This window comes from Protopterus annectens, chromosome 4.part0 (genome assembly GCF_019279795.1).
Source record: "Protopterus annectens isolate FY-2018-M chromosome 4.part0, PAN1.0, whole genome shotgun sequence".
NCBI classification, from domain to species: Eukaryota; Metazoa; Chordata; order Ceratodontiformes; family Protopteridae; genus Protopterus; species Protopterus annectens.
The window spans coordinates 1,526,070,490-1,526,091,364 of record NC_056733.1 but is presented as its reverse complement, the minus strand read 5'-3'; the positions used below and the strand labels follow the sequence as shown (position 1 = coordinate 1,526,091,364).

At 36.3% G+C, this 20,875-nt stretch overlaps 1 protein-coding gene across 1 annotated transcript in view; it reads left to right on the top strand.

The window, feature by feature from the left end:
* Nucleotides 1-20,875, top strand: part of HTR4 (5-hydroxytryptamine receptor 4) — a 3,476,249-nt gene that overhangs the window by 2,523,591 nt on the left and 931,783 nt on the right. The window contains exon 7 of the mRNA XM_044069347.1: nt 1,033-1,108. Coding sequence (XP_043925282.1) covers nt 1,033-1,093 — 61 coding nt within the window. The 3' untranslated portion in view covers nt 1,094-1,108. The remainder of the gene's footprint in view (nt 1-1,032; nt 1,109-20,875) is intronic.

Sequence of the window (20,875 nt, the reverse complement as noted above, 5' to 3'; positions counted from 1 at the left end):
CAACGTGTTTCACCAGTTTTAAAAACTGATGAAGCACTGGGTGAATGATATCAAACTGACGGCAACACACCTGCTCAATAGAAAAAATAATAAAGAAACGAAGGGTCACAGTCATGGATGTCTACGTTTCTAAAAAAAGTTAATAGAGCAGCACGTTTTGCATCAACATGCATTTTCAAACAATAAGAAGTAGAAGACCTTGATGTTCAGCATTATTGGCTGACTGTAATTCTTATTGATCTACCAGAGAATCAATCAATTTATGAGGGACAGGCTAAAATATGAGGCAAAATCAGAACAGTTGAGATGTACAGTAGGTAGAAACAAAGTGCTCCTCTGGCAGAAGGTAAAATGAGGTTTTAAAAGCTGTTAGATAACTCTGGTATGCCACGTTTTCTGTTTACAATTGTAGCACAGTGAAATTCTAATAGCTTTTAAAAGCTGTTTTACCCTCTGCTGCTTCTGCTCCTTGCTGGACAGCACTGTTAACCTTTAACCCCTAGTGTGAGACAGATATTAACAGCACACAGAGTGCCTTGAATAAGGATTCAGGCATAAATCATAGCACTATAATAGTTTGTTTTGATGTTTCCACTGTCTTTGGTAAATATTATATACAATGCTGCACATGTTTGAATGTGGGGGATTTTAGTAACTTATATTCTCAAATAGGATTCCAAAGAGTCCTTACTAGAAGTTTCTTCACAGAAAGTATTTAATATTATTTGTACTGGACACACATACACTATCAGTACAGTTCATGTCTCCAAAGCAACTTTTCACCACTGTAGTTTTGTGTAGTTTTAATAAAGCTTCTAGAATCCCACCCATTAACTGTAACTTCATTTTCAGTAAGAACTTGATTTGACTGCAAGGATATAACATCGGTAAAAGTACTTTATCTAGCCTACTGTTTCCCTGAGTGCATAGAACGTGCAGCTGTATCTGTATGTAAGTAATTTGCTTTGTTTTCTTTCTTTTATTGCTTCCACAATGTGGCTGCCCCCTCCTTGCTTCCCTCTGCACTAACAGTGGATGCTCGGCTGTCTCCAAGCTGCTCTTGCTGTTCTGCAATAGGCCCGTTCCTGTCTAACCTGATGAACATCCTGTAAGTGATCATAATATAATTTCTTCTTCTTGGATAAACTTTCATAAGAAAACAATGTGTCAAAATTATGTGCAGTTTAAAATAATTTAGCTAATTGTTAAGAAAGTGGTAGAGTCAACTGTTTTTAGCATTCCTCTCATCATTTTTTACATAAGAGACATCACCCTATCCATTGATCATGCTGAAATTGTGTATAACATTATTTTATATATATGTAGATAGCTAGATTATGTGAAATCTGTTGAGAAAGCAGACTCATTTCACAGGCTGAAGTGACAACTTGTAATTATTCCATTTCCTTAATAGTCTTTGTATATCCTTCATTTTGGATTTTGTCTTTTCATTTGCTTTTACTGTAGTTCAGACAAGTATTGTAACTTATCATGTTTTTTAATCGCAAAACATGCATTTGGGATCAGAGTCTCATCGGTCATGGCTTAAAACACACAGGTATATGTCTCACAAGACAATAAAACATGAATTTATTTTTTGATAATTACTGGTGGTGCTGTGGTAGCGTTGTCGCCTCACAGAAAGACGTTGTCCTGTTCGATTTTCAGCTAAAGCGTCTTCTGTGTGGAGACATGCATGAATGGGCGTACCTTCGTTGAAGGTTGTGCATCAGAGCTGGCAACTCGGTACGTAAAAAATCTACTGCCAATCATTAGCGGACCGGAGTTCCGCTGTGGCGACCCCTAACCGGGAAAAGCCGAAAGATACAACAACTGATGTATAGCTACATCAACTAGTCTTGGCAACATTGTCTAATAAGTGCTTCAGAAAAGTACTCATTCTAAATTGTTGAAGAAAATAAGAGATCTGACACATAAAAAACTTCAAGAAAGAAATGATGCATGTTTCTTAAAACCAATTAGTATATAAGGAACATGCAAATAAATAGGTTAAATAATAAATTTGAATATTGGCAGTTATAGTTAAGGGAAAATGTTATTACAAAATGATTCCATGCCTAAAAAATTTCAGTTCCATTTTGCCTTTTTACAAACAGAAGCATTTTAATAACTAAAATGTGTTTAATTATAGCAAGTGTTTTGATACTTTAAAAGATATTTCAGATAAAATCTGCTGAAGGTGTAACAGTAGTTGCACGATGGCCAAGTGCTCACATAACAACACTTAGTTGAAATGCAGGTACACCAAATGGGATTACTACAGTTGTGGTTGCTACTTCCCCAAAGGTGCAGTCAGATAACTAAGAGTTGATTATTTCAAAGTTAAAGATATTAGGAGAAAAGCCTCTGCATTGAGTGTAGTCTACAATGAAAAAAAATAAATAAAACACACACACACACACACACACACACATATAAAATATGAGTCAATTTCTTTGCTTTCAACTCTCTCACTTTTAGATTGCTATGTGTCAACAAACTGACATTGAGGCATTGCTTAATGGTGCAGAGCAAGTTATCTAATGTAAGCAGTATAATTTATAGCACCATTACAGTAATTAATTAATTAATTTTCATTTTGTGTCACTTCGGTATTATTGAACACAGCAGTATGTGAAGTCTCATAGCTCCATACCTGCCCTGTCTATGCTGATGGTGTAGAGGGATAAAGCCCTGACTACAGCCCATATGACCTGAGTTTAGCTCTCAGTTCAAGCACTTGACAGCACAAGCAGGAAGGACAGGCATGTCCATCTTGAGGGAGAGGTGGGAGGGTTTCACACTAGTGAGGTGATATCTTTGGTAGAGATCGGACTGGGCTTCAGAGATTAACACTGCCTAAGGGTGATCAGGGGTAACCTGCTGGCATCAACCCCTTGAAGAAGTGAGGAGCAAGACAGATCTGATACCCACTGCACATCCCATCATGGGCTGATATAAACAAGAGGTGAGGAATTTAACAAAAAACAAAGAAAAAAAAAAGAAAAAAACACACTCCATAGCAATGATGTGATGTGATGTTGCACTATGTGATCTCTTTGCTGGTTCTGACCACAGGGTTGCAGAAAGTCCAGAGACATAAAGGTTTGGTAGACCTGGCAGACACAGAGAGGCTCTTGGGGCAGCTGGATGAAAAAAGTGGACAAAAATATATATCTCCATACCTACCCATAAGTCCAATAATCAAATAAGCTGGTATGCACAAAAGAGTAGGGCATTTAATTGTATTTGACTGATTTTGATTCATTATGGTAAATAGTTCTAGAGTTATTAAAATGCAAGTTTGTGGTCTTAAGTTAAAGGTATCTAGAGAAGCTCTAACTATAATTTAATACTAGATTGCTATATTGATACACAAGGATGCATTGCTATATTAGTAATGGTTTAATTCAAAATATTAAAAATTAAAAACAGTGTGCCATTGGAATCTACTGCTTTTGTGGCAAGTTTATATCTTTAAATATTACAGTTTTGTGTTATACTTCCTTTTTTACATTGCACATATCCAAGTTCCATATCAAACTGTTTTTGACTTGATACCAGTCACTTATTACAAATTAAATGCATTATAAACCACCTGAAAACCCCGCTCACTACTCACTTAAAATGCATTATAAAAGCACATGCAAACCCTGCTCACCTTACACTTTGGTGTGGTCTCATATATGTATGGAAGTATTGAACTCTACTTTTTGAATGCAGTGTTCTCACTTAATACAACTTCTTGAATCTGTTGGTGGAGTTTGCATTACCAAGTCAAGCCAACTAAACAATATGAGCTTTGGATCTAGATCCTGCTTTGTTTATTTGCAGCTGCCAAAATAACTCATCATTTAAGCAGAGCTTTTTACAACTCTTTTAAACGTTAATCCATTCTCTTAAACTGGTGAAATACAATCAAATGTCCACACTGCCATTTCTTAATAATAGCTTGGGGGGTAGTATCTTAGCTGAGTCAGTTCTTACCCAGCAGCAACATTTATAGGTTCTTTTCACCTGGCTTCAGGAAAAGACATCACCATGCACACTGTGTTCAGAAATGTCAGAGGTCACATTCCATCTTAGTTCTCTTTGGTCTCCCAGCAGCAGCTGACATCATTGCGTGCACTTGGAATGCCTGTGCTTCACTATTATGCAATGATGTGTCATTGTTATTCAAAAATGAGCACACTAATTGGACAAACCAGCCAGCAAGCCCATTGTAAATTGGGGATAAACCAACAGGAAACGTCCGGCTACTAAAGTACCACTGAGTGGCGGGAATTTTTTCTGTTGATATATGCTACAGAGACATACTGTATAGATCAACTGTATAGATTTTCACAGAATATGCAAATTGTTGTCTCATAATATTGGTCTGTTTCTCGTAAAATTTGTGGTTTTCTGACAAATCACTGAGGAGTGAAGTAACTAAATAATGACTTGTATTTGAGTTTCAGACTTCATATCCTTGAAGCAGCAACAAGGCTTGCACACATAATTACAGATTAAGTGCTTTCATCCCAGTAGTTAGGACTTCATCAGAATCCTGATGTGTGCGGAAGTTTCCGAGCCTTGTTGCTGCTTCTTTTTTATTTTCTAGTTTGTGTTTATTTTGGTTTTGGTTTAGTTACTGCGACTTCATATCCTTCAGACAATGTATGCTAATACAAATCCTGTTATTCTAGCAGCTTTCTAAGTTTATAAGAGCAACATTTACAAGCTGTTCTCTTTTTTGGGTCCTTTGTCCTCTGTTATTTAAAACTTAGTCCACATTTATTGAGCTTATAGGTTCAGAGGTATGTAGAGAGGGCAGTCCAAATACAGGAAAAAATCAGGTATGTTCTGCAAAACTAAAGAAACAAAAAATGTACCTGAATGTACCTGAATTGCCTTGTATTTCTGCACTGTCTCGGCAGACTGTCATACCTCTAAACTGTCCAGATTTTATAGTTAAAAAAAGGCAGCTGAGAAGCAGAGATTCTTTTTTTTCCATTAGTTCTATTGAACAGCATTGATGTACTGTGTAAGTATGGGAATGAAAGTCGCATGAACAGTACATCAACAGTCGTGAAAGCACAGAAAACAACTTGGAGGAACACTATGGCGCCATTATACAAAGACAAATTTGGCCTCATGATCAAACCACACCACCTGCGGGTAAATCCTCATATATCCACACCAATAATACAGTCTATGAATCTATGAACTCGTCAGTTATTGCTTAAGTAGCAATGGAAGGCAATCCTTAAATGGCTTATTTCCTTCCTGGTGAGACAGGCTAGGAGAGCCATCTCTGGCTTAAACGCTGAAATTCTTATCCCACTGGACCATGTGGAGTCTTTAAGTAGTTGTTTTTCCTCCTTTAATGCTTGAGAGATTGCTTGGTGGTGCTTTCATTGTCTACCATTATCCATATGGTACTCAGTTGCTTGTGGTTTATCTTTGCCAGGAAGGTTATATTTTAGTGTAAAATATCTGTATATCTAAAATCCAGAATTTAGTGTCTTAAATCGGGAGTGGTAGTAGTTCATGGCACATTTACTTGCAGCTATTAGCTCAAAAAATCAATTGCATGGATTCCCATTAGACCAGTATCCAGATTCTACATAGACCTTCCAGAAACTGACCCTATAAAACTAAATAGACCTACCAGAATCTAAACTCTATTCCTAAAATTCCCACCCAGTTCCCATCTGGAGTCCTCACTCCCTTAACTTAAGACTCTTTTCCCTCTCCCTAAGCCTCATGTCTCTGATCACTCCTTAAATCTAATACTGCAACCCCAACCTCCCTAAATTTACCATCACTTCCTTACCCTAAAAGACTCCTTTCCCCTAAACCTAAAACTCTCTTCCTGCTCCCTAACCCTAAAATTCCTTTGCCACTCCTTAACCCTAAAATCCCCTGCCACCTACTCCCTAACTCTAAAATTCCACTCCCTCCCGTGGCTGCCTGCCTGCACTCATGTTCAGGTTTGAGTGAAAGCAGCGACAATATCAGTTGACATGCAATCAATACAAATAATTCTTTGTCATGCAATTATACAGAACTAGATACACACACACACACACACACACACATATATATATATATATATATATATATATATATATATATATATATATATAGATATATATATATATATATATATATATACAATCAAGTCCAGGTCGCTGTGTATTTCACACTAGGTCTAGAAGTGCAACCAAAATGTGCAACAGAAAATTTAGAATCAGATTTAGCAACTGGGACTGTCTCTGCTGAATGTTCAACCTTAGGAACATCAGGAACATCATCAGGAATGAAAGTAGAAGTTAAGACACGTTCTGCAACTGGAACATTGTCTGGATTGCTTTGAGATCTAGAGTCTGTATCACAGGAACAATGCTACAATGTCAATTCTGATACAGGAAGATGTCTGCGATTTCTCCTGTACTCCACGCCCTCAGATTCTATGAAGTAGGATCTCGGCTCGGTACATATACCTGTTACTTGACCAATCCAGTTGCAATATTTTGCCGTTTTGATCCTCACTGTCTTTCTTTCTTTCAACAGACGAAGAAATTTGCTCAATTTATCATAGCTGGACTTCTTTGAAATAATGCTTCCTGAGTAATTGGGCTCTAATGGTTCTGTTGTTCTTAGCTTTAGGCCTCAACAAACTGGAACTAATAGGCAATGCTGTTCTGGTTTGCTTGGATAGAAGTCTCTGAGAAGGCGAGCCAAGTATATCATCACCAGTTATGTTTCTGAGATTGAGTAAATTCAAAAAGACATCGGTATTATCATGCATTGACCTTTCAAGTAATTGCTTTGCACCCTGTACTGCATGTTCAGCTTGACCATTTGACTGTGGATATTCTGGACTACTTGTAACGTGTACAAAGTCCCATTCTTTTATCAGTTTCTGAAACAACGGACGAGTAAGTTGAGTACCATTGTCAGAGCTAACTTTGTGTGGGCTACCTAGGACTGAGAAATGATGTTCCAACTTAGTAATAACAGCAGTGGACGTTAGGTTAGGTAGTAAATCAGTGGACGTTAGGTTAGGTAGTAAATCAGTCTCAAACCAGTTTGAATAAGAGTCTACCAACACTAAGTAATGCTGATTGTTCCACTTGAATGTATCAGTGGCTACTGTTGACCAAGGTAGTTCAGAACTTGACTTAGTTGAAGTGGTTCTCTTTGCAAATGCAGTTTAGTACTATTGCATACAGAACAAGAAGAAAGTATTCTATCAATCTCTTTTACTAGATATAGGGATATAGTCATGTTGTAAGGAAGCAGGAACAACAGTTCTAGAACCTTTGAAAATAATGCCATCTTCATTCACTTTCTCATCTCTGGAAGGAAAATAAGTTTGCACTTCAGGTGGTACACTAGATTGCTTTGACGGCCATGCAACATTAATGTAGTGGTTGAGCTTTTGCAAATTTAGATCAGTCTTTGTATGATGTCTCAGCTCATAAAGTCTCGTGGTAGAAAATTTATGCACTTCCATTACGTTAAAGTCAAAATTTTCTGCGTCAAGCTGTTCCATTTTATTTCTGTGCGATCTGGATAAGGTATCAGCCAGAAAAACAAGTTTGCCTTTTGTATAGACCATTTTGAAGTTGTACTTTTCCAATTTGAGCATCATTCTTTGTAATTTCACTGGAGCTGAATGCATAGTCTTCTTTAGTAACCAGAGGTTGGGGATCAGTTTCAATCTGAATAGCTCGACCATAGATATAATCATGAAACATTGAACATGCAAATACTATTGTCAAAAGTTCTTTCTCAATCTGAACATATTGCATTTCAGTTTGGGTAAGGGTTCTAGAGGCATAGGTTACTGGTCTGCCTTCTTGGAGAATAACTGTACCAAGACCAAAGTTTGAAGCATCACAGGAAAATTACTGGTTTATTGACATCACAGTATCTTAACATAAGTGGTTGGCAATTTTCCGCTTAAGGTCTTCAAATGCTCTCTGGTGTTGTTCCAACCAAGACAATGAAACATTTTTGTGCATCAGCTCTCTCAAAGATGCTGTCAACTCACTGAAGTCTGGTATAAACTAATCTAAATAGTAGACCATGCCAAGAAAACACTGTAAAGCTTGAACATTATCAGATACTGGCATCTCAAGAATAGCTGTTTGCTTGGATGGGTCTAGTCTCAAAGACAGTGCTAGTAAATAAATGACCTACATATGTGGCTTCTGGTAGTCTGAATTTGCACTTTACAAAATTGAGCTTCACTTCACATGCTCTTTCTAGAACTCTTTTTAAGGTTTCTGTCATGCTGTGCTTCACCCATTGCCTCCAACCAATAAATCATCTATTATTATGGCACAAGGATAACCTGAAAAAATCTGCTCCATTGCATGCTGAAAAACTTCACTTGCAGAACTTATTCCAAATGGTATCCTTACAAATCTGTATCTGCCAAATGGGGTTCACAAAGCAGTCAGTAATGAGGATTTGCAATCAAGCATCACTTGCCAAAATGAACTTTTTGCATCCAAGACAGAAAAAACAGTGGCATTCGGTATTAGGGCTGTGACTTCTTTGACTGTGCGCATTGGATGATGTGGTCTCTTTAATGCTTTGCTCAAATCTCTTGGGTCAATACATATTCTGATGTCATCTAAGCCTTTCTTGTGGGCTGCTACCATGGACAACACCCATTCAGTTGGTTCTGTAACTGGGCAAATTACACCTTGCTGCACCATTTTATCCATCTGAGCTTTAACTTTATCCTGCATAGCTATCAGAACTTTTTTTGCTGGTCTGACCACTAGACTGACTTCTTGGTCTAACTTCATAGACTACACAACTGGAAGTTTGCCCATCTTATCATCGAAAACATCAGCATACTCTGAGAAAATGGCTTCAGAAAAATTGGAACTAGGATATGCGCTTACATGATGAACTTCTTTGGTAAAAGAAAGCAGATTCATTCTCAAACTGTGTCTGAGACCCAGTAATGACTGCACAGGTCTTCGTACTACATAGAATAACAAGTTGTAACAGTTCCCAGCCAAATAACATGAAAGCACTACTGAGCCTTTGGTCTGAATTTCTTCACCTCCATAAGCAACAGGTTTTGCAGTACTAGCTATATTGAGTTGTTCACCAGCTCTCAATTTAGAAAATGTGTCTGCTGACATAACATTACACTTTGAACTAGTGTCTACTTTGAGCATGGTGGATTTACCATTGATCTGGACAGGGCAAAATACTTTGTTCTTTGCCAACAAATTCACTGCATCAGCCTTTTCACCAGTTACTGATACACCATCTACATAGAAAGTAGAAATGCAACTCTCTATATGATCAACTTGCTTTTTTGAGTGACCCTTCTTTATAACCGTGTGGGGTTTACTTGATTTGCATAACTTTTGAAAATGGTTCCATTTTTTACACTTGTGGCATTGCTGACCAAATGCAAAGGATTTCTCTCTTTTAGATTCTTGATTGGCACCACAATTGCAACAGTTAACTGTAAAGCTAGATTTGGGTTTTGCTGATTCACGTCCTCACCCTGCTAGGTTTAGCAAAATTAATGCCCTGGTGCATGCATCTTTGTCAGAATAAGCTGCTTGTATAAAAATATCTTAGTCTTGCTCAAATGTTTTCCAATTCTCTGCAATATTCTGATCAAATATAAGTGGTGAGGGCTTTCGAAATCCATTTGCCATATTAACACATACCAGTAAAGGATTTTGCAAATATGCTTGAACACACACATATACATATGTCAGAAATGTATACTAGTATTTGTAACTAAGCCCAATAGCACAACAAGCCTCTAAATAACTGAACTTTGTGAAATGAGTCTATTGGGCAGTGTAATACTCTTGAAATTACTGTACTGCAAGAAATCATCTCTTTATCAGTGTAAGAAACATTTCAAAATAACTGCACTGTGCGAATGAACTGGGCAGAAGAAGCTCAGAGTAAGAAACATTTTGAAGTAACTGCACTTTATGAATAAACAGTACACGCCACACTGAAACTTATCCAAAATGGTGGTACTTTGCTAGATAATTATTTACAGTGCAAGAAACACTCTGTAATGGCGACACTTTGCAAGTAGACATACCCAGCACAAGAAACTTTTCAAAACGGCTGTACTTTGACTGTACTTCATGAAATAGCTCCACTTTGCACACAAATAAACTCTTCGGAATTCATTTATAGTAATAAGCACACACCGTTAGCACTTTTACACACTTTGAGATACTTCTAATAACTCTAGCTATGCCCTGAATACAATACAAAGTAGTAGTTATGCCAAAACACAGCATTTTGCCAAAAACATGCAGTCACCTTGCTTTATTTATGCTTAATGTGCCCTTTTTGCCCTTATTATATTCGTTTTGCAGGTTTAATCTCTTCTCATGCCCATTATATTTTCCTGTGCTCATTTTACTCTAAACATGCCCATTTTGCTTTAAACATGCTCATTTTGTCTTAAAGATGCCCATTTTTCAATTCCAAGATAATTCCAAACCCATTATGTATTTTCCTGATGCTCGTTTTATCAAATCTCTTAATCTTAAACATTTTGTTTAAATAATAAACCTTCTGTGCCTCCCGCTTGTTTAATAATGTGGTTTGTGTCATTGTAATGTTTTATCTTTATTTACAAAATAAACTGTTCGTGCAAGTTTTCATTACCTTTGTTTTTTTTCTGGCTCTTTTTCCTCTTCATTTCTCTTAGTTTACCTTCATTGTTAACTCTGCACCTCATAGCTCTGGAAAGCAGTCTCTGGAATATCGGTTCTTACACCATGCCACTCATCTAGTTATGATGTAATAGACAAGACTTTATGGGTTCTGTTCAAGCAGCTTTTTATGTACAAAAACATCAGAATTGAGGCTTAATAACTTTAACTTAGGTAAACTTATATTGAAACGAGCTATTACACTCATATATGCTCACTCTCTGGCTGCACTCTCAAAATGGCACTGAAGCGAGCAAGTGCTTGTTATTTATATGCACGTTCAGTACTCAAAACACTTCTTAAAGATACATCATACACACTCTCTTCTAAAAAACTGATTGCTCCAACATCTTCTATCAGTTTTGCAAAAGAGATTAAGATTATTTGAGGAGGTATGTATGATTCCATTAGGCTTGTAAATGTGCAATAGGTCCAAAAGAACAGGGTCTGCTGAAGCTCTATACATGAGGAAAAGGTCACTTCTCAGCAGCCAGTATGATACTGAGAACAAAGACAAGGCTTTCAGATGATCTGTGTACTTTTTATGATTTAGGCCCTTGATTTTTTTTTTTTTTTTTTAGTGAGAAAGCATTGTGGTCATTACAGTTGTTACTAGTGTTTGGACAGGTACATACTGAATGGGGCATTGTACTCAGTGTTTGACCCAATGTATGCTGAATACAGTGGAAAAACGTTACATCTATGGATCTGATACAGTAGTGGATATGTGGTGATTAATGGACTGTTCATTGTCAACACAGGCTGCCATATCCCTAACCATGGGCTCAATTTTCAAGAGTGTGTTGTCAATGTGATAGTTACAAGGGGAGTCATGCTTGATGAAGGAATTATACACTTCTTGACATTTAATTTAAGCCAGTGGTGATGACACCAGCTATTTACTTTGGACAGGCCTTCGGTTATCTAAGTGTCCTCTGAGAAGTTTATGATGGCATCAGTTTGTCATCATCAGTACGCTTGGTCATTCACAAACTCTTAACATTAGCTTTGGCCTCCAAGAAATAAATGCCAGAGAGTAGTGCCCCAAGGCCTGAACCCTGAGGTGCACCAGTAGTAACAGATCTTTGAAGGAGGCAGTATCAGTCCTCCTACTTCCTACATTCCTGTTTGCTTTTTTTTTTTTGGTTGGAAAATCTGCTATCCAATGAATTACATAGGGATTGAAATTTAGCTGGGAGACTTTATCTAAGATACCTGAATGTGGGGTGATGTTGAATACCTTTGTGAGGTCTAGATACATGATGTGCACTGTTTTGCTCTCTTCAATTGTTTCACTTACTTTTTCAAAGTCATCAACCAGGTTAAATATAGACAGGACCTGCCCTTGATGAATCTAGACTGAGTGATATTAAGAGTCTGTGGTTTAACAATATCCTTATTTATTAATTCCACAATGATCCTTTTCCTAGCCTTACAGCTTCTAAAATTTATTCTCAGACACAACAGATTATAGATATATTTACAAAATCTTATGCAAAACAGTTTGGCTCCACAAAAAAATGGTAAATTGCCCTAGTGACATCCAGGTAACCCCAGATACTGGAATTAAATTAGATTATATTAAAAAAGAACTGTGCAAACTGGATCCAAACAAAGCACAGGGAGGAGACAGAATAAGTAACAATGACATGAGAACACTTCAGCAAGAACTTACACTACCATTATATCTATTATTCACTAGGTGATTTAAATATGGGGAGATTCCTCAAGATTAGAGACATGCACTTATTAAATCTGTCTGTAAGGGAAAGGGGAGTAGGACAAACTCAGAATCATATAGACTTTAAGTCTACTTTTATGTTATGGAAAAATAATGGTGAAGGTAATACTGGATAAGTTATTTTCAGAACTGGATAGGGTAGGACTTGAAACCATAAATCAGCATGCATATGTTGAAAATAGATCTATTACCACCTGTAACATGATGTTCTATAACAATATAATAACAGCTATGAATGACAATTTGTGCTGTGATGTGATTTATATAGATTTAACTTCGGAAATTGACAGGGTCATACACAAAACACTGATCAATAAATTAGTACAACTAGGTATTGATGTACTCTTGATAAGATGGATAGCTGCATGGCTTACAAATAGGACATGGCAAGTATCACACACAAACTGGACAGGTGAAATCCTTGGTTACAGTCAAGGTGTCCCACAGGCCCATGTCCTAGGCCCTTACTTGTTTAGATTGTATCTTTCAGACCTTACTTTTTCATCTGAGGTGTTCTACAGTCTATATGCTGATGACTTGAAATTGGGTAAACCGATTACAAGTGTTACAGATAAGGCATGTCTGCAAAATAATTTGACTAAATTAACCATTTGGGCACAGGAGAATAATATGTTGATAAATACATCAAAAACTAAGCATATGAGATTTGGGAAACATAAAGTGAAAGGTGAATATTTAATACAGCATACAGTGATTGAAACTGTTGACTCATTTAAGGACCTGGGTATAAGGGTAGATTCAGCTATGAGTTTTTCTTTTTTTTTTTTTCAAATTGAATTTTTATTTCATTTTCAAGAGAACATCTGAAATTTCTGCTTATTATACACCAGAGGTTAGTACATGAAGTATGAAGAATAACAACTAAGTTATCTAAGGTCCAAATTACACAAAAACTAGTATTGTAGCACAAGATTACTACCAAGTCACAACAATTCAAAACCGCATTCTTTTCAATATCGTATGATAATAACAATGGAATTAAAATAATCTTGGTGCATGACAGAAGGATAAGAGAGAATTCTTAATTACTGTACTACGTTAATCATAAAACTATTTACATTATTTACACCTATATGCACTGGTTGTCACTCATTAAAATATAATGTATTTAAATATTAAGCTGACTGAAACCATGTTTATGGTCATTGACTTATCTAGAGGATCATACCTTATCTTTTTAAATTATGTTGTACACTATCCCTGATTATAACCTTGAGGTAGGATTATCTATGAGTTAGTTTAATGGTAAAGTAGAGTGTAGCATTATATGTTAGTTTATCCTTAGGATTAGGATATAATTTCGGTAAGGATTCCCCAATATTTCCTAAATAGGACAATTTCTTTTTACTTACAGTTTTTAGTTTGTTGGCCAATACATACTTGATAGCTAGCTATGAGTTTATCTAATCATATCAACCAATTGGCTAATGATAGTTATAGAACTATAGGTTGTATAAAAAGATTTATAAAGTCTAGGAAATCAAAAATAATGAAGTCACTGTTTGTTAGTTACATTAGACCCAAACTTGAGTATGGAATAACAATATGGAAACCCTGTAGGAAAACAAGCATGAGTAAACTGGAAAGAGTACAATGGAAATATACCAAGGGTATCCATGGATGTGAAAATTTAAATTATTATGAAAGATTGAAATATCTGAACTTGTACAGTGTCTCTTACAGATATCTATGAGGAGATCTTATTCAGGTATATAGGGTATTTAGAGACAACTACCTCTGGGAATGTTTGGGGTTAACAAAAAGTACTAGAGAATCATCAGATAACCTATGTAGAAGATTCTATAGGAATGAGAAGTGTACTAATAGGTTCTCTGACAGAGTAGCTGATGCTTGGAACAGACTACCAAATTACATTAAAGCAAGTACTAGTTTAGATATTTTTAAGAACAGTCTGGTCATTTATTATGGGAACAAGCGTTTTGGTATATTGGCAAGCTAGAAGGGCATTAATGCCTGTGCTTGAAACATTTGTATGTCTGTATGTATGTACAGGTGAGAGTGGTCAGGGTTATGTGTCTATATTTACCTGAGTCCACTGAAGCCCCACCTTTGTGCAAGGGAGTGACTGCTACTGTGCTCCAAAGCCCATTTTGGAGGCTGATATTGAATACCTTCTGTAGGGGAACAGACAAGCCATATTTCAGGTTGACTGCTAAGCAGCCTGGTATGTTAACTTCTGCATTGTATATATTAATCTTCAGTGTATTTTAGAAAAAAAAAACATTCTGCCCTGTACCCACTGTTACCAGGTCAATACTACCCTCTGCATATGTGATCTTTTCTGTATTGCCATGAAATCAGGTGCAGCTTACCTGCAGACTACTTATTGTAGTTAATTTAATACAACCTGGGCTGTCCAGAAGTTGTTTTCTTTCATATTCTGTGCTGCTTATATACTCAGACCACCTGCCAAAAACCTTCATTTAGCCATTAGAAACCATCCCAGGAGTTACAGTATGCATGCTTTTTTAAGTCATTTTAATTTCTCCATTGTGATTAGCAGTCTTTTTCTATACTGCCAGGGTGATATTGTGATCTTTCATATTTTCTTTTAAAGTTAAAACCATGAGGTCATAGCTTGGTGATCTGACAACAGTAAAGCATTTATTGGAAGAGTTTAGAAAATAAATATTATGTTTAAAATATGGGATAAGAGAAAGTAATCTTTCTAGCTATATACCATTTCCATCTATAATAGAATATGAAACATTATAGTTATGAAAAGTACCTAATTATGTCAATGATGTTTCATATTATCTTAAACAAATATAATCAGCAACCATTTTATACCATCCTGTGATGACTTCTGCCCTTTGTGCCCCCAAATAGTATTCTTCATTTAACTGCTGCCACTTCGTGTGTTTTTTAATATTCAATCTCTTTCAGCCTCTATGCTGAAATTAATTGTAATGTGAGTTCCAATAATAGCATTTAATTCATATTTGAACATTTAATTATAATGTTATTCCTTTAAAATTACATCAGGTTTCAGTGTGACCTTATCATAGCTCACTTAATGAAGTGGTGTAAATGAAATATCCATGCTGCCTACAACATGGATTTTAATGTTCTGAAATATTAATTTACAAGCAGGGTTTAAAACATGCCTTATCCCTTAATATTAAATTCAGCAGTAAAAAAAAGCTGAAAATTTAAAGTCAGAAATTGCCCCATTGTGAAGCAAAGATGAAATTCTGCACTCTTGACACCAAAATATGTTTGTTTTTCAAGAATCTGATATAGTTTTTTTTATTTATTTCATGCCACAATTGAACTGGAATCATTTTCTTTGCAAATCATGTTTCACAATATTCTACAGTTTTTCCTTCAACTCTGTTAAAACTCACTGCACAGTTATGTTACTTCTTTTAAGTGAAAACAGTGGTAATAGAACATCTGCTTGATACCAGAAATTAAAAAATGTTATTTTCAGTTATTTATTATGCATGTAGATATGTGTGTTCCTACATTGTAAATATTTTATGTATGCATCTGTTTATTTGAATTTGTTAACCAGATTTGAGCTAATAACTCAAATAACAATTTCAGTCTCAACCCAAGGAAAACTATAGAAATAAAATTAGTTTATACAATACAACTAGAGTGATAATGCAATATAATGTGTGCAATAAGGTTAAAGTAATGCAACAATAAAGTAAGTATAGTTAAGCATCCAGTATGAAAAATTCTTTACATTGTACAGCTGATTGAGTTTAAATGATCTTATGCATAATAGAGATGTTATATACACTGTGTTTTTTACACAATATACAAGAATGTCAAATCGTAAGGTAAGTGTGATATACAGTTACAAGGATATAGAGAAGAAGAAAATTAATAGACAGTCACAGGATGTCGTGTGCTTGGGTAATATGGACAGGGACATAGCACTGGCATGCAGCACATTTCTGAAGATACATTTTTAGTTTTCTCTGGAACACTGAGTATGATGATATTTCTCTAAGATGGGGGAACAGATCACCAGAGTTTGGGGCCAAGAACATAGAATCAGTGATCTGTATAGTGCAGCTTGATTTTTGAGGTTAGTAATAAGGGAGCTGAATGGCTGTGTTTCCTGTGGTTGTATGATGGAGGTTGTATTATTTTAGTTGCTAAGGGGAGAATGTTTGGTTGCATATAAATTTGAATAAATGGAAGCTTAATAGGAAGCTAGTTATTTGCTTGACTGGGAGCCATTTTGCATTTTCTAAGATTCTGCAGTGGTATTCATGCTTAGGGGAAGGAGTGATGAACCTAAAAATTTTATTGATGATTAACTGTATACGTCTGCCATTTGTCTTTGAAGCAGATATTACCTTTATAGATGGCTGATCTGGATGCCTCGGATAGAAATGGGGGCAGTTGTTGGCCCAGAATAACAGTGTGTTCATCTTTTTTTCTGGTTTTGTTAAGATGGAGAGGCAAGCATGATATAGCCATACACCCATGTATTTGAAAGTGCTAGTATTTTATTAAGGCAGTGTTGTTATGATTGAATATTTGCGTTTGAGTTTTGTGGAGCTTCTGTATGGTACCAAAGAGCATTTTTTTTTGTTTTGAATGCGTTAAGTAGTAGATTTTACTTAATTTACTAATTAATACATCTTTCAGAGTCTCATACTTAGTTTTTTTTTTTTGTTTTGAATGCGTTAAGTAGTAGATTTTACTTAATTTACTAATTAATACATCTTTCAGAGTCTCATACTTGGTGGAACAAGGTAATGTGTCTGACAGAGTAAGTAAAATGTCAAAAGCAAAAGTGCAGGTCAGGGGACAGGGGGAGAAACATATTATATTATTGTTAAAATGAAAGAGGTGACTTGCTAAAACAAGGAGAATGTGTCACAGAGTCACCTGGTGGATTGAGGATGAATGGCTATCAGCATGATTCTTACTTTGGATGGGGATTTGGACTTCCGATTCTTCAGACCTTACCCCATTTTTTATATACAGATGTTAGCCGTGTCCAAAACTGACCTTGCCCTGATGTTACCCCACCTGAGTCCAATAAATCCTACACACGTGGCTGCTCCAAGCAACCCTGTCTTGCTTTGAATTAATCAGCTACCTCAGATTCTTTCTTTGCCACCTGGTCCTCTATGAGAGGTCCTTGTAACAATCTCTGTTCTTCCCAATATTTGTCAATCATGTGACATCCAGGATTATCTATCTGCAAAAGCATGCAGTGCAATTCAGCCCATGGGACTGAATACAGGGGCTGATTGGAAGTATGACTTGAGTTGGTGGCATCCTGGGATCCCTGTCAATTAGTGTTACCAGAGGCATCCCCTAAGATATGATAACTAACTATTAGAGCACATCATGAGATGGCAAAGGCACTGGTGTGACTTATGGGGCTGAACTGGATATCAGGCCCAGAAAAAACAATAAAGAATGAAATAAAATAATAACATTTCAAAAATAAATTAATTTGGGTGAAGGGTCATAAAGAAGGGTGGGGTTATAGAAGTTGGTATACAGAATTATATATTTTGATCTGGCTGTAAAATCTTAAGAGGTGCAGAAAGCTAACTGTTTAAGTTGTGAGGGGCATTTCTAAGTGAGTTAGAAGAATATATTCTGTCGGGCTTTAGTTAGAAAAAAGACTCAAAAAGACACTATGGATTTCTGCTACTGCAGCTTGAATGGGAGAAACACATCGGAGAAAAGCTGTTTAACAAGGTGGAGGGTGGAATATTGTCTACATGTCAAAAAGTAAGTGTCAGTGGAAACTATGAAAGGCCAGTCTTAGGTATTGATGATTTAGACAGAGAGAAAGAAAAGTCAAAATTAAAGAAGCAAGAGGAAATAATTGAGGATTATACATAACACAAAACAGATAAAGTGCCTCTCAACAACTGTTTAATGTAAATTGAAAGAAAGGATTGTGGCAGCTCTCATGGGACACCAGCCCTTGGAAATGTTGCCTTTACAAATCAGGAAAGATGGTGACAGTTCACAGCATTGCTAACATGGGAGAAAAGTAGTACAGTAGTTTAAAACTGATACCATCAAGGGTAAAATACTTGCGGACTTGAGTATTATTGGATCATATGTAGACAGCTAAACAGAAACGTCAGTATCTTGTATTCTATGGCTGACTTAAGATTTGTGAATATAATAGACAAGGAGGAAGGGTATATCCTCTGTCATGGGATTTGTGAAGTCAAAGCATATTAGAAAGAAGGCATTAAAATTTCCATTCAATGAACTGGTTTTAACCAGTCTTCTCTGAAAAGAACATCACTAAAACTACTCCTAGTCAATGGAAAAATATATGTTTTTCTTGTATTTAGCAAAAAAGAGTGAGTTGAAACTACTGGTATAAGAAGCATAAATCAGTCTTAGGTGGATGATGTATACCTACATGAGTTCCTGTTGAAAGAGAACTTCATACACTGTTAAAGCACATCCCTGACCTACAAAGGTGTTACACAGAAAAATTAAAAAAATAATGAGTGTACCCAAAAGTGAACACCAAGGAAAAAAATAATCAGACTTTATTTTAGAGGGAGCAAAAAGAGTGTAGTCTGATGTTCATACTGTCAACTGCCATCTACAAGAAGGTCATCAAACCCATTTAAACAGACTGGAGTAAACACTGGGTAAGAGAGTATGCCCCAAAAAAGTCAATGGTCTGCAAGACCACAACACCAGGACTGTAACAGCTTTGGACTGCACATCCATAACACAGAAAACAATGTGTTGCCTTTTTAATTGAATGAATGAAAGAATGAATGAATGAATGAATAAATACTTTATTTACATAGAAGGAAAATGGTACCTCGGCATAAATAATCGAAATACAGACATTACTAGAAATAAGTCTTTTTAGAAACTGTGAATATGTGAGATATTACCAGCTATGCTAGGAAGAATAGCACAGTGGATGTGTAACACATGCCAGCACACCTAACTAGAATTTTGTAAAGAATTATATGTCATTTCTATATCAAACTGATTTGTACAGATGCTTGTGTTGAAAATGTATTTGTAAAGCTGCTTGTGTTAAAGATGTACCAACAGTCTTCCCTGCTGGATAGAAATAAAATAAACATTTATATCAGACTGTACTGTTGTAAATAGGATACTGGAAGAGAAAAGGTTAGTCTCAGTCCAGCTAACTTTGAAAAATAGTAAGAAATTAAATTACTTAATTTAGGCCTTAAAGATTGCATCTTACATGTCTAACTACAGCCAGAGATGAAATGTCTGTGCCAGAGAATGGCTTATTAGCTCTTGTAGAAAGAGTGGAAGTGTTTTATTGTTTTATGACTTCCAGAAGCTGCAACAGCTCTTAGCTAAGCTATATGTGTGTGCATTATTGACACATATGTGCTAAATCCTGACAGCTTCTATGAAGAGGGTAGTATGGGAACCAGAAGTCATATGACTAGATGTGTGGGATGTCATTCTGTAAGTAAGCTCTGTAATGATATTTTACTACTAGATGAGAATTAAGTCTCAAGACACTCTGTTTTTGGAATCTGACAAAGGAGGACCCCCTCACCTACTTCGTCTTGCCTTGCTCTAGCAAGTGATCAGTGAATAGTAATTATTTATATCAGTCAGGAAAGTATTAGTTGAGTACTGTTTTTTCTGTATCTGTGTGACTCTATTCATCTGTGTTATTTTAATATTTAATGTGGCTGAAACTTTGTTTATTGTACATCGATATTTAGTATTTTCATGTTCTTTTATTATTTATTATTAAATATATTTAAACTGCGGTGGTGGTGCTGTGGTAGCGTTGTCACCTCACAGTAAGACGTTGTCCTGTTCAATTCTCAGCTAGAGCGTCTTCTGTGTGGAGACATGCATGAATGGGCATGCCTTCGTTGAAGGTTGTGCGTCAGAGCTGGCAACTTGGCACGTAAAAATCTAGTTCCAATCATTAGCGGACCGGAGTTCCGCTGTGGTAACCCCTAACCGGGAAAAGCCGAAAGACACAACAATATTAAATATATTTAAACCTTTCATTGTGTCTGGTCATGTATGGAGTATTTTAACCTTTGAGAGTACTCATATCTATTTGGTGATTCTGTGGTCACTCCTGAAAGCCTTACTTCATTGGTCAAAACACTTCCATTTGTACTAATAATTTCACTAAGTATAATTGGGTACCCCTGTAAGAACCTTAGAGTTGCTGGTTCTGCAGTGTCTGGTGGCAGTAACTACCTTATAGACTGGACAAAAGGGGGCATAGCTAGTAAATCTCTGCCAGCCTTTCCCAGGTGTGTGTGTGTGTGTGTGTGTGTGTGTGTGTGTGTGTGTGTGTGTGTGTGTGCGTGCGTGTGTGTGTGCGTGTGTGTGTGTGTGTGTGTGTGTGTGTGTGTGTGTGTCTGTGTGAAAATCAAATCTCAGAGTGAGTGTGTCA